This window comes from Brassica rapa, chromosome A08 (genome assembly GCF_000309985.2).
Source record: "Brassica rapa cultivar Chiifu-401-42 chromosome A08, CAAS_Brap_v3.01, whole genome shotgun sequence".
Taxonomy (NCBI): Eukaryota; Viridiplantae; Streptophyta; class Magnoliopsida; order Brassicales; family Brassicaceae; genus Brassica; species Brassica rapa.
Genome location: NC_024802.2, coordinates 9,420,261 through 9,435,786, shown reverse-complemented (window position 1 = coordinate 9,435,786; position 15,526 = coordinate 9,420,261). Strand labels below are relative to the sequence as shown.

The 15,526-nt window shown below is 33.7% G+C and overlaps 1 protein-coding gene across 2 annotated transcripts; it reads left to right on the top strand.

Annotated features, from left to right (window-relative positions):
* The first annotated feature begins 3,295 nt into the window (after positions 1-3,295).
* On the top strand, positions 3,296-7,338 carry LOC103833465 (VAN3-binding protein). Of its 2 annotated transcripts, none has more exons than XM_009109551.3 (7): positions 3,296-3,638; positions 4,049-4,153; positions 4,993-5,434; positions 5,591-5,833; positions 5,923-5,972; positions 6,344-6,401; positions 6,835-7,338. In XM_009109551.3, the coding sequence occupies exons 1-7, from the start codon at positions 3,351-3,353 to the stop codon at positions 7,041-7,043; spliced, it is 1,395 nt and encodes a 464-aa protein (XP_009107799.1). In that variant the 5' UTR covers positions 3,296-3,350; the 3' UTR covers positions 7,044-7,338. The 2 variants fall into 2 exon arrangements, with proteins under 2 accessions (XP_009107799.1, XP_009107798.1); XM_009109550.3 differs by having other exon boundaries at positions 4,990-5,434.
* Positions 7,339-15,526: the final 8,188 nt, after the last annotated feature.

The following is a 15,526-nucleotide window of genomic DNA, read 5'->3' as shown; positions in this document are numbered from 1 at the left end:
GGGGATATTCACGTGCTTCCTTAAGCACCCCATTCCAGGATTCAGCTATGTTTGAATCCATGATGTTGAACCTATTCCCCCTGAAATGAACCCTAGTCCACTTGTCGGACCCTGTTAACAACAATAATAAGTAGTGGCCAGTTTAATATTTAGTACGTTATTGCATTGAATAGAATGAAAATAACGCAATATAGTATAGTATCTTACGTTACTATATAGTATCAGATTTAATCGTCACCTATATCAACCAAGTAAGCCGTGCAATTTGGGCTGATTTTCTGAATTTCAATAAACTTCTTATTAAATTCAGTCACGGTGAAAGCTCTTGCAGCAGCGGACATAAGGTTGGCTAGTCTACTACTCTTGTATTTTGCCATCACATTTCTCCACAGATGGACAACACATATGACATGCTGAGCATGGTTGTATACCTGTACAAGTACAAATATATTATATAGTCAGTTAATGTTACATATAGTATAGTTGCAAAATGGAATGTGCTAACTTTAAAGTTCACTGAAGATTGTACGGATATTTACCTTCCTCAGTCCAGTGGCGATACTTGGATGGCGATCAGAGATGAAAACCAAGCCCGGGGTATCGACAACAAAAGTTTGTAGCCTCTGGAAAAACCATTCCCAAGCATCGTCGTTTTCGCTATTAACAACAGCAAACGCAAGGGGAAATATTTGGAAATTCCCATCTTGTGCTGAGGCTGAAAGAAGACACCCACCATACTTCCCTTTAAGCGATGTTCCATCAACAACAATAACTTTCCGCATACACGAATACCCTGCCACCGATGCTCCATAAGCAATAAAACAGTATTGAAACCGTGTTCCACCTTCTTCTTCATCCGTACTTTCCACGTAGCATACGGTTCCTACATTAGAAGACTGAAGGAGTGCCAAATATGGAGGTATCAGTGCATAACTCCCAACCATGGTCCCCATTGCATGCTCCATCGCCATCTCTCTAGCTCTCCAAGCTTTCCAGTATGAAACGTTGACATGAAATTCATCTAGCAATATTTTCCTTATTGCGGCGGCAGTGGGACCCTTCTTAATACCAACAAAACAAGATTGCAATATCTGGCCAATCACGATAGTCGTTGCAAGTTTGTGGTAGTTTCTACGGTCGTCAACGGTGCAAGAGTGAACTAGGTTAGCTTGTCTGATTTGGAAGTTCCCACTGGCATCTAACAACACCGCATACACGCGCCATGGGCATGCATCACCAATGCATTGTGCAAGTAGTATGGAAGGGCTTGAACGAGTTGTCTTGAAATGGAACTTCCGGTTTATAGCATGTATTGCAAGTTTGATTTTGCAGTCGGCTTTGGACTTGAAAATACGACCCACATAAAAGTCATCTCCCTCGTATCGGATGTCGGCCAGAGCCGTGTCAACCCCTACAAAGTCAATGAAACATTCAGCTGCATGTCAATTGTTTGTATAGTATGGAATTAGATACTACATTGCAAATATAGTATAGAAATCGGGCATTACAAATCCATTCTATCTAATTGCATTCCTTATGATGTAGCTCTACATTTGTATTAACTTAGAAGTTATTTTTTACCTGTTCCCTCCCGATTGTTGAATACAGGTGGAGCATCCCTTCCAAAAAAAGCTGGCGTATTCGGGTTGTTTAGCATCTCGTGGAGTGCTTCATCGAATTTACCCCAGTGTAGACCATCGGCTACTGGTAATTCTTCAGAATGATCTGAACCAGAGTTTGAATCTCCAACTCCACCGTCAGTGTCTGGAATGCCAGCATTTCCAAATAATAGACGTCTCCGGACCGGCCTAGACCCTTCTCCGGTTTCACCAACAACCGGGGGAACAACAGGAACGACCATGTCATCATCTGACTCAGACTCTGATTCTGTATCCTCTTCGACATGACGTTTGTTTTTTTCCCTATCAGTAGGGCCTGTCTGACGCCTGGTAGCGCGGGTAGGATCACCTCTTTCTGTGATTACTATTCCACCTGGAGAATGTGGAATAGTAGGGAGTCGTTCTTTAGATCGAGCCGCCTTTGTGACAGAATAGTCTGGAACTTCATGTGGAATCGCCTTTGTTTGCGGTTGAGTGAGTGGCATGGTCAGTGGGGTTTCAGATAGTGCAAAGGTATGCCAGTCTTCTTCATCGATTCCATCTACACCATCCTCGGCCATAGGCACCCTCTGTTCTGTCTCGCGCTCCTTAGTAAGTAGCTTCCCTCCATGTGATTGGCGGTAGATAGAGACATATAGAGGAACTTCTTCAATAGATCTCCTCATGTTTAGAAACACACTTACTTCTGTGTCCTCGGTTATGTACTGAGGCATTTCGAGCTCCGCATCTCCAAAGCTCACCCATTCCGGATATTGATATGAAAGCTTGAGCGTAGCATCGGTGGATGATAGTTTATAGCGTTCTCTCACCGAAGTCAATAACTCTGTCATCGTCATCCCAGAGAAAATCCGAATGAAATGTTCTACTTTGGCCGTTATGTCAGGTTCAAATATCCACCGTTGATCGCTATCACGGACCCACGTCCCATGGACAAGTAAGACTTTATCCTGCCCTGTCATCTGTATGTTGGATGTAAAAAAGTACTATCTCAGATCTACATCAAATGGTCCATTCCATATTGAGACAATAATACATATTAAAGAAAATATTGATCATCAACTCCAAATACAGATAAATACAAGGATTAGTTGGTTGTTACTGATGATTACCTGCTCGAATCTGCTGAGCATTAACTCGTTCTCTGCTTTCACCTTCGTCACTGTCTTTTTCTTACTTAACAAGAGATGGACAGACTGTCAAATTATATGGAATGCTAGATATTTTCTGAGGGTGGTCTATTCTCATCCACATATTTACTGAACTCAATAAATAGCATGCGGTTATTTTCATGAGGACGTGGCTTCAACTCTCTCCTTATGATATGTACAGTGCATGGTGAATATCATCCATTCCTCCTTCCCGCAACGTCATCTCTTTCTCTATCACATCGTCATCTATTTAATTAATTTCCTAAACGTCATTTATCTCTCTCTCACCGAAGACTTGTAAGCGTGGAGGGTAGAACCGGATGAGGTGAGAGACAATTGTTACCCATTTAATTATGTCAAAATCATGTTCATATACTTAATTTCTCTTCCAGACTTAGCTATTTCGCCAATTAGCCCATAAGAAAAAGCAATAAAACGGACAGAAAAAAAGCATAGTGATCAAATAGCTTTGTTGTCATTATAAATTTCACTCCATTGACAACCTCTCATTTCAAACCAACACACACATCCTCTCTCTCTCTCTCCCCCTCCACTATCTCGCTTCCTTCACTCTCTGTCTTAAATGGAAAGATCCATGGTTCCAACATGGAGACCCGATCCGGTTTACCGTCCACCGGAGACGCCGCTTGAGCCTATGGAGTTCCTCGCTCGCTCCTGGAGCGCCTCAGCTCTCGAAGTATCCAAGGCTTTAACACCTTCTGATCCTCAGATCCTCCTCTCCAAAACCGAAGAAGAACCCATACTCAGAGACGGTGATACGGAGGAGAGCGGACTTGTCTCCGGAAACCCTTTCTCTTTCGCTTCTTCAGAGACTTCTCAAATGGTGATGGATCGTATCTTGTCTCAATCTGTGAGTCTCTTCTCCCTTTTCTTTTCTTTTTTATTTTTTTTTAGATAAGAACAGAGTAATTACGGACAAACCTAAGCAACTTCTACTTTTGCTAGATGTAGACAGAGATAATCTCTTTCAGTTTCTTTTTTGTTCTTGTCCTCAGATTCTTTATTTCTGTCTTTTTATAGAAATATCTCAAACCTAGTTTCAAATTGTTCATGAATTTATCTATTAGTTAAAGTATATTCACGCGCAATAATTATAATAATTAATCAAACAAGAAAAGAGCGGAAAAAAATATGATTAGATATAATCTATCTACACACTCGCTTTCTGGGTCCCTATAAGACATAATCACAAGTTCTTGTATTTTGTCGTCATCTCTTTCTTGATTCTCCTCTTGTCTCATCTTCATCATCTTTTTGCAGCAAGAAGTGTCACCAAGAACATCTGGTCGGCTTTCACATAGTAGTAGTGGTCCTCTCAACGGTTCTTTAACCGACAGTCCTCCTCCAGAATCCGACGACATCAAGGTTTTTATTTTCTCTATTTAACTATATAATATACATACATTTTGGTGAAATGTTGGGTTTATTGTTACGTAGTAAAGCATTTTCTGAGATTCTGAAACTTTTGTTTTTGTGTTTCTCTCAATGTAAATGTTTCAGTTTTTACTGCCTCACTGACAATTTGGGTACATGAGAGACAGTGAAATAACACACCTTTCTCTTTATCCAACCATACCCAGAGATCATGTTTTTCTCCACTAGGCTTTCCGAGGATTAAAAATATTCAGATAAATAGTATATTTGGTAAAAGTACAACTATTTATTGAAATAAACTCCCTAATCAATAATATAAATTGTGTTATAAGTATTTTTAATTTTATAATATAAATTATTTTCATATTTTATATGATTTTATAATATTCAAGCATACCCACAGATCATATTTAACTGGTCGATAATGTATAATAAATTATATTCTACATTTTAATAATTTTTAATTAATTAAATTATAGTTAATTTATATATTTAATAATAATTTTTGAATAAATAATTATTTAGATTTATAATATTTATATAAAATAAAAAATACATAAGCATTTTAAATAAACCAATTTATTTCATTTTTATTTTATTTTATTTTTTTGAAAAAGGAAACTAATTTATTTTGTGAAACAAATATAGGTTATTTATTTTTATTATTATTTTAGTGACACTTTGGTCGAAAGCAATCTCCTTTACTAGATTTGATTTTTGTCTTTTTCTTGTTCATCACGCTTCCAAGACAATTCCTTTTTAGTTTCTGCTTCATTGGTTTTTTTTAATCCATTTCCGGCGAATCCCTAATTTGAATTACTATGCAGCAGTTTATTCGAACAAACAACAGTTCACTGAACAACATAAACTGCCAGTTCCGTTCAACGGCGACTACTCCGGGACCTATAACCGCCACAGCTACACAATCCAAGACTGTAGGACGGTGGCTTAAGGACCGGAGGGAGAAGAAGAAAGAGGAGACTCGAGCACACAACGCTCAGATTCACGCTGCTGTCTCCGTCGCCGGTGTGGCTGCAGCTGTAGCCGCTATCGCAGCAGCCACCGCCGCGTCTTCGAGCGCCGGGAAGGATGAGCAGATGGCCAAAACCGACATGGCTGTTGCTTCAGCCGCGACTCTTGTGGCTGCTCAGTGTGTGGAGGCTGCTGAAGTGATGGGAGCTGAAAGAGAGCATTTGGCCTATGTTGTTAGCTCCGCCGTCAATGTTCGCTCTGCCGGTGATATCATGACACTCACCGCCGGTGCAGCCACAGGTTTAGTAGCTTCAAGAATCTGTATTTTGGGTTTTCGATAAAGTTTTGATTTTGATGAATAAAACATGATAACTGATCTTAGGGTTTAGCTTAAGAGTGAAATTTATGCAGAGATCAAAGTAAATGTTTTGGTAATTTGACTATATTCTGGTGCAGCGTTAAGAGGAGTGGCAACACTAAAGGCAAGGGCCATGAAGGAAGTTTGGAACCTTGCATCAGTGATTCCAATGGACAAAGGACTCACAACTTCTGGAGGATGCAGCAACCTTAATAATGGTAGCAATGGAAGCTCAAGTAGTAGTCACAGCGGGGAGCTTATACATGAAGATAATTTCTTGGGAACTTGTAGCCGAGAATGGCTCGCTAGAGGTTGTGAACTTCTCAAACGTACTCGCAAAGGTAACAAAAATTATCACGTCTTTTTATTTTTGTTTACGTTATAGTTATAGGATCTTTTGTGATCTGATGCTTTTTTGTTACTTTTGCAGGTGATCTCCACTGGAAAATAGTCTCTGTTTACATCAACAAGACGAATCAGGTAAAGGTTTATTCTTATGGTGTCTCGTAACTTGTTCACTTTAGAAATGATCGTTGATCTAGTGAAAAGATAAAAAGATCGTCAAATTATTTGTAAATCAGTGGGAATCTTTAGCTTACTTCACATGGATATGAACTTTGTTATATGAAACACACAAAAAGATAATTTCAAATGGCAGGAAAAGAAGAGAAAGCAGAAACAAAACTAAAGCTAATAAAAAAAGCATTCGTTATGACAATGATGATGATAATGAAGTTATGGGATCCACATTTTGTCTTTTGCTTAAGCATCTTCTTTGAGAATGAATCATCTTATTTAATTCTGATTTTTTTTTTCAACAATTCTGATTTTTTTAATTACTAAACTTGTAGGTTATGTTGAAGATGAAGAGCAAGTATGTTGGGAAAACATTTACCAAGAAGAAAAAGAGTAAGAGATATTTACTCTATTACATATAACATCTCTTTTCTTAACACACGATTTTTAAATTGATAGGAGGTTTATCTAACTCCTTCCAAGACATTAAATATGATTCTTCTAACGGGGTTTAAAACAAAGAATGTTTTTTTATTTTTTAGGTTGTACCTTTCATAGTACCAAAGTTGAAAGCTTTAACTTTTTGTCACTATCTACTGGCAATGAGTCAATTTTAATGTGAACCCTGGTAAAAAGAATTCAAAATTTTGATGTGGGTCTGCTTTGGATTTGGGAATTTGAGAAGAAAAAGGAAAAAAAAGCAATTGTGTCTAACTAAAGTAACTTATAAGATCAAAGTGGCCCTCAATCTTTGACCTTTTTTTTTGTTCTTTTGAATGTGAACTTGAAGACTCTTTCGATGTAACTATGTTCCAATTTTCTTCAGACATTGTGCTTGAAGTGATCAAGAATGTCCCGGCCTGGCCCGGACGACATTTGCTAGAGGGAGGAGATGATCTGAGATACTTCGGTTTGAAGACGGTTCTGCGAGGTGATGTAGAATTCGAGTGCAAGAGCCAGAGGGAGTATGATATGTGGACACAAGGTGTCTCAAGGCTTCTTGTTATTGCTGCTGAGAGGAGATTTAGGATGTGAATAAAAAGGCTGCTCGATATGTGGTGTGAGTGTTTAATTATGGGGTCAACTCAAAACTTTGAGTAACTTTAGGGGTTCCTTTGAGGTAATGTTTTAGGGTAGGTATAAGAATGTAATGGGTTGTTCAAAAAAGAATGTAATGGACCTACAAGTCAAGGATTCAACAAGAGGTGTGGGAGCGCTTGTTTGGATAAACGAAATTTAGGGGTGTATGGTCATTTTGTAGAAGAAAAGTATACATTACAAAGTGTTTTCCTGCACCATGTGCAATAATAAAATGTTTAAATTTAAATTACATTGAAAAATAATTTTTTTTTATTTTTATTTTAGATTTTATTATTTACTTATTAATATTTTAATATAAATTTTGATTTAATTAAACATAAAATTAAGATTAAATAAACAATTTTGTTTATTTTAAATTATATTTAAGAAAAAATATGTATATATTTAAAATTGTATTCTTATTTTTTTCCCATTATTGCTGCAAAACAAAAAAAAGACAAAAAGAAATCATAAGAATTAGTTTGGTTGTTTTTTTGACTTACAAATTAGTTTGGTTTTGTTTACAACTTATCATGTGTTTTCTTAAGCTATCAACAGTGGCAATATCTATACTTTTGTTCTTTTTTGGCTAAAAATATTAAATTTATTAATGATGAAGAAAGAGGTTACATAAAGCTCCCTCACAAAAAAAGAAGAAAAAACAGGAGTCATTATACAAGTGTCCTTACTAACAAGGAAACAAAAGCGCAAGACTCTACACTCAGTATACAATGCCTCTCCTGACCTAAATCTGGTAAAACTAGGGCTTTACACGCCACTAGGAGCATCAAAATTACGAAAAGAATGTATGTAGTCTAGTAGTTGTGCTGTTCTTCCTTGTGTTTAAAGTACATGGTTCGACTCCGCTGAGGTACAATATTAATTTTTGTTTTAGGCAGCCATTTACACTGGGCCGGGACTGTTAGTATACAATGCAAATGAAACGATTTATTGCCATTTGCTAACGGATCCAAGGCGACATCATTCTTGTGAATCCTTTCATGTGCTTCCAAGCTGTGATTAGGGCTGGAAATTTAGTTTAAAAATTTGTGAGTCCCGCCCGCTTGACCCGCTGCAGAGTAGGTATGGGTAAAGATTTTTTTTTTTGTATATAGAGTTGATACGGATTAAATGTTTAGGATTAGGAGCGGATGCATGTCGATTATTTCAGAACTATGGATATCCACAAACCTGTCAAATTTAAATAAAAATATGTTTTTTTATTAATTTTTCTAATTTTAATTTAAATGTTATATAATAAAAGTATTTCTTAATTTATTAAGAAAAAATATTTTTTTATTTTAATAATATACAATTCATAATTTAAATATTTTTTAAAGTAGAATATATTAAAATTAATTTTTGTTTAATTATTATTATTCACAGATAACCATGGATAACCTGCAAACTCAAGCGGAGCAAATACAGATCTACTATATTTTATCCGTGGTTTATGCGAGTAAATCTTTTTTTTTGGAAAACTAAGTGCCAACCTGCTGTGGGATGGTCCAGAGGGTAGATCCGACCCGCTTCCTAGCAGAAATAGTGATAGAGTTCAGAATTTGGTTGTTGATATCCTTAGAGAGAAGCAATGGAGTGTTGGCGATGTGATTGTGGATCCGTAGGTTCCTCTGTTTCAAGATACCATATATCATTTCCTGAACATTTTAAAATCTATACGCATATTCTTAAGTCGATAAATTTATTTAGGTTGGATGATCATCAAAATTTACATAGTAAAAAAATTATCAAATGGTGGATGCAAAGACAAATGCATTCAAACTAATATATTTCAAACATCTGGTCAATATATATTTTTTAGTTAAATATATATATCATTTTCAAGAGATTTTTGGAGAAGCAAATAACCCCTTAAAGCAGGGTCAACATAAAATTTTCACATTAATTATATCTCTGTAAACACGTTATCTTTCTGAATTCTTATATCAGCATTTTATATATTTGTTAAATTATTTATCTAAATACTTTATAAGTAATAAGTATGCATTATTGTAAGCAAAAAAAAATGCGTTTGTACAATCTTAATTCTATAAATTTTGTTAACTGACAAAAAAATGATAATGGTTTGATGTGATTTGCTATGAAAACATAAATTTGAAATTTTTTTATGATGAAAATCAATCCTTTCCATCATATTATTTTTGTTTATGGCTTAAGAACTTTATTATATTCAGTTAATTGCTAACTTATTTAGATTAATTCTTATAGTTTTATTCAATTTATTCTGATTATTTGCAGATTTTTAAAATTAGGTGTCAAAAAGTTTGAACTCGATTTAACTTTATATTTGCTAAGTTTTTTCTTTTCTTGACCAGGCGTTTTCTCATTCGTTCTAAAAATAACCGAAGTGGAGAAAAAATCTTTATGTATTGGTTTCAATTTTGGAATTTTGGTGTTGCATTTGATTGTCAATTTAACATTTCTTGGTTTTTGTTTGATTTTTTAAGCTGTATGAAATAAGATTTTAATGACCATAAATTCCTGATAAATTACAAAAAAAAAATTCTTTACGAACTTTCAAAATGTTCACCGTAGGATATTAATTATTTATGAAATGTTATTATATATTTTACAAAATCCATAAATATGCCACAAACATCTTCACCATATTAATTTAATAACAAAATATAATTATTATAAATATCACCAACTAGCATAACCAAAAACCAAGCTATAAATGCTTTTTAATTTAAAGTTTACATCTTCTCTCATTATTTCACACCAAACTCATTTATCTTACTTTTCTTCTATCATTTCATTAAAAAAATCCCAATTTTTTTGTTTCAAAATAACATTTTCATTGAACTTCCTCAAGTCTGATGATTCTTGTTTATTAACGACTGAGTATCTTTCATTCGTCTTAAATTATAAGTTTTGGGTGCTTAGAGAAGCTAAATACAAACTCTCACTAGATCTACGTAATTATTCAAATGATTTCGAATTTTTTAGATCTGTTTCGCGATGAAGGCTTCATGTGAAATCTCTTATTCAATGCAAGTGTTAGTTTTGAAATTGACTATTCTGTAGAAATTCCCTTTGAAACAAAAAATTGAGTAACCATAAAGCGAAGTTAATTTTGCATTTAACAACTTCATATGAATTTGAATTTTTCATAGCAGACTTCACCTGAAATCTTCTTATTTATCACCGAAGTTCTGAGATTTTACAAGAAGTATGCTTATGTCACTTTCACAATTGACAAAAATATCAAAAATTTAACCAGAAATATACTAATAAGCATAATTTCGATGACTTTTACTATTTTCAAAAACCGAGCAGACATAATTCACCCAAAGTTTGCACTTAATTTACCAGAGACTTTAATTATACCCCTAGTTCTGAGAGTAAATTTCAACCAAAGTGTACTTGTATAAAATCAAACATGATCATTTACAAAATTAACCTGATCAGACTTCTGGTCACACTCAGTAGACTTCATGTGACATATATGGAGACTTCATGTGAAGTAATGTTAGCTTTGAAAAAGTCTAATCCTGCAATTTTTTGGTAAATTGCTAAATTAATTTAGTTATAAGAGTAATTCAATTTTATAAAATACAAAATAACTCAGTATATTTCCAAAACAAATATCAGCTGATGTCTGCTCATTGACAGATTAAAAGTGAAGTTTTCTTTAGTAAATTTGTAATTTCAAAAATAGTGTATATTTTTTTATGCTTTTGATGCACTCAATAGATTTTTTTTTAAATATATAAATTTATAAAAGATAGATTTATTCATAATATTTATTGTATTATCACCAAAATTATTTTTTTTTAATTATAATTTATGAAAGATAGATTAATATATAATATGTATTGTATTTTCACCAAAATTAATTCATATGACACTGCTAGTATAGGGTAATTTTGATACCATCCAATTTTTTCTCGTCTTCATCACTAAAACAAATAAAAAAATATCACGCTAGATTTTAACTAGAAACTAAATTTTGACCCACAATTGGAAAACACTAGTTTATTTTTGAAATTAAATAAATTCTTCTAAATAAATTTTATATAAAATAATGTATAGGTCTGGACACATTTATCCAGGTGAACCAAACCTTACCAAACAAAAAAATTAAAATTAAACTGAATTTTATAAATAACCAAGCATATCCTATATATATCTGGAACTGAAGAATATAAACCGAACCGAGAACCAAATGAGTACTTGACATTTTAAAATATAATTATATACCTACCAATATTAACTATATTTAATTTCTAAATAACCAAATATCTTACGATACTATTTATAAACAAAGTTACACACAAAAAAAATTACCCCAATATTTTTATTCAAGTATTAAAAATTGAATTATCCTATATTTTTACCCAAAACAACCAAATTATTCGATATTTAAAGCGCGAGATATTTTAAATTTGTGAAAATTCAATAAAAACGTATCATTTGCATTGTTAGAATTTATAAAATAAAGAATCATGCCCTATTTAAACAAGTCATTTTGACTAATTCCGTTTAAATTTCTAACTGGTTTAGACCATTTGATTTTGTTTTTTTATAATAAGAGTAATCATTTAATTCATGTTTAAGAATGTAAGATAAAATCTTAATAGTTGATTGCATGTAATTAATTAAATCAATGTTTCATAGTTGAATATTTGACATTAAAGCTTTTAACTTCTAATTTACGTAAAAATGTTATACATGTTTAACATGATAGAGTCATATGTCCTATATTCTTGGAGATTTTGAGTAATTATATAATAAATTATAGAGAGTAATAAATAAGTTCATTTAAATTGTGTAAAATATTTATATCGTTAGAGAAAATAAAAATAGAATAAAAATATAATAAATAGTTAATAAGTAGATCCAACAATCTTTTGCGAGTAAAATTTTTAGAATGATTCTCTTTTTATATTATATAGATAACCCGAAAAGATGCAGCTAGGACTATGATATGAGAGGCCCATAAATTGATGATATATGTCCCTACCAAAGGAGAAACAGCTCCTGGCTCACTGACCCATCTTCTGTACCCAACCCACTCACTCCAACCCCACATCCTGCACAAATCAAACATGTACGTTTCTTCGATCACTGTTTATAATTATACAAATGAACTCTATTATATTGTTCCAACTAGTAGTTTGTCAATATACAGTATTTATTAATTGTGAAATACAGTATTTGATATTTGTAATAAAAATATCGTTGTTGTTTTTGTTAGTTTACGGGTAGACGTTTGGTATTAGATAATTAAATTGGTGGTAAAATTCAAATTTCGTGGTCGTTTTTTTGTAGTAATTGCAATGACAGACTTTACACTAACGACAGACCCATTTAATCTATTCATTTAGGGTCCTGCTTTTTATCTATCATATAAAACTTTATATTAGACCATTAATTGGAAACTTAACTAAATATCCTAAATTTGTTCATATATGGTATTTTCCCAACAGAAATAAATAAAATATATATATCTAAGCAATGCCATTCCTAAGAAAAGCCAAATATATTTCCATTATACTATTATTTTTTATCATATTTAATCTAGATCAAATTATATATATATATATATATATATTTCAGTAATTAATTTAAAATTAAATAGTATATCCCAATTCTTTTTAAAATTATAAAATTATTATTTTAAAACAAAATAAATAATAATTTAATGTTTGTAACATTTTATGTTTGATTTTTGTAGTAAAAATAAAAACACCAAACTATAATAAAATATATTAATTAAAATATTAATATAATGTTGCATTTTTAAATAAATAAACAAAATAAGTGATTAATATATGAATAGTAAAATTTCATCAAAAACAAATTTTAACAAGTATAACGTTTCCAAAATAATATTATAACTTAAAAATTCATAGTGTATATATATATATATATATATATATATATATATATCTTAGCTTTTTTATTGTTTAAATATGATTTTAAAATAAATATATACCCGTACGTGCGTGCGGGTTAAAATCTAGTGACAGATTAAATCTTATGTTAGGTGAAAACTTTACCGATAGAACTTCTGATTTTTCAAAGCTTCGGTGAATAAAAAAATATTTATACGGATTTAAGGCACGTTATATGGTACCATATTTCTCTATGTGTGGTTATGACACTCCTAATATTTTATAATATTGATTGAATATTATTCTAATTGTTTATTACATAATATTGATATTGTACCTCGGACGGCGAATTTTCGGGCGGATAGCCTAGCACGCAGTGCTAGGAAACAATCGTCATTTGTCGTTCACATGGATGCGGAGTTACCGATTTGGTTTACAGAGTCAACATGTGTCTGTAAATTCTTTGCTGTCAAAAAAGAAAAAAATTACATAATATTGATATTGACTAACCAATTACAGAATCTATTATTTTCTTGTTATTACTCCTAGGTGAATGGTGTGCATGGGTAGAAAATTAAAGATATGTGTTCATATAAAATATAAAAAAATTAAATAAAAATATATCAGCTAAAATTCATAAACATATAAATACTTTAAAATTTTACTTATTTCGAAAAATAGTCTGTGCCTAATATTTCGCCAGCTAGAATTTTAAGTTGATTTAAGGGCAAGAGGTTTACAAGGGGATACAATCTATGCACGTGTGGAACACCCGAGAAATCCATAAATCATGTTTTCTTTGAATGTCCACCAGCGGTTCAGGTTTGGGTACTCTCCAGAGTTCCATCAAACCCAGACATATTTCCTACATAATCATTGTTCACAAATAGTGATCATTTATTTTGGAGGGTTTCCGTGGAATTAGAAGATCATCAATTTGCTTGGATTTTATAGTACTTATGGAAAGGAAGAAACAACAAAGTGTTTAAAATTTTGGATGTTCATCCTAAAGATACTCTTAAACTGGCGGAAACAGAGTCATTGCTTTGGGCTGAGGCATACACTTCACTTGCACAGGGAATCAATCAAAATTGATTACCAGTAGCAACAATAGTACCGTCTAACCAAGGTAGATGGTGTTTTACGGATGGATTATGGAAAAACCATGAAATATTTTTGGGACAAAGGTGGTATAGCTTTGGAAGGTTTTGATGGTTTAATGGGAGCAAGAAATACAAAAGCGAGTCAGTCGCCACTTCATTCGGAGATATAGACTCTCATTTGGGCAATGGAACCTAAGATAGTTTTCTGTTACTTTTGCAAGAGATTGTTCTCAATCGGTAAAGAATGTTTCATAACCAGAAGAATGGACAACCTTTGCAAGTTATTTGGAAGACATAAAGAACTTGAAAACAAGTTTCAATAGCTCAGAGATTATTCATATACCACGGTTGCATAATTCAAAGGCGGTCAGCCTTGCACGCAGTGCAAGAAAACAACTTTCATTTGTCGTCCACATGGATGCGAGCTACCAGTTTGGTTTGCAGAGTCTATATGAGTTTATATGTTGCTGACAAAAATAATGAGTTTTAAGTTGATTTTTGTTTGTACGAAGAAAATTAATGAAGAAATTTTGAGAATGAGAATCTAGGTGAAAAGGAGGACTTGAAGAAAAAATATGGCATTTGCTTTTTTCTTTTTCATTTTAAACTATAATTATATTAATTTAAACAACCTTATCGGGCAAATCGAACGAGAACCGCCCGGTACACCAGAGAAACAAAAGCTTGCTAGGTTACAAAGAAACATAGATGAAAACAATCCTAAACAACAGATCAACAGCTGAGGGAAAGAAAGGCTGGATTGTCCGGAGCTTCACGGTGGTGGGGTGTCCAAGCCGACCACTCGATCCGCCATAGTGTACCGTCAATGCGTTGTCACCTCAGAGGCGTCCCTGCAGCTTATAAATCACTGAAATCGCAAGGAGTTAACTCCTGAAACCCAACCGCCGTATACTGGGAGGAGCTTCACCGTCTCACGGGTCCGAGCCACCACGTGTTCCTCCTCAAGCTCTCCACTCAAGAGATCGACCGCGTTGAAAATGGATATCCATGCAAACCGCCATCCCATGAACAGATCCACCGCTAGCAGAAATTTATCTCTGCCTCGAAGCAAGACCCTAGGATCCCAATGTCTAACTTGCAGTTTCCGGCTACGCCTTCACAGTCCTCTAATGGAGAGCAGTTTTCTGTCAGCTGAGGAGCCACCAGAACGTACGAAGTTCCCTTATTGGTCCGTCACACCAAAGAGCGAGACGAAACAACAACGGAGGAAGAAGAGAAACACCTCAAAATGACCACCAACCGGAAGCAAATCCATCATTAAGTTTTGTTGTCGAGGAAAGAGGGTGTGAGGCCGCCTCACGGTCCAATGGAGTACACCGAAGACCGGAGTGGCTCCACCCTAAACACAAGATCTGGAAAGTTGTAGAGAAAAAAGGTGGGGGGATGACTTTACGCTGCCTCTCAAAGGTCAAATGGAAGAAAGGGTTGCACATCTCTTGCAGATTGAACATTA

Excerpts from the sequence above, each read along its gene's own strand:
- LOC103833465 (XM_009109550.3), top strand. The coding sequence starts at position 3,351 with ATGGAAAGATCCATGGTTCCAACATGGAGACCCGATCCGGTTTACCGT. Across the intron at positions 5,435-5,590 it reads CACCGCCGGTGCAGCCACAG|CGTTAAGAGGAGTGGCAACA; the intron begins GTTTAGTAGCTT and ends ATTCTGGTGCAG. Across the intron at positions 6,402-6,834 it reads ATTTACCAAGAAGAAAAAGA|ACATTGTGCTTGAAGTGATC; the intron begins GTAAGAGATATT and ends AATTTTCTTCAG.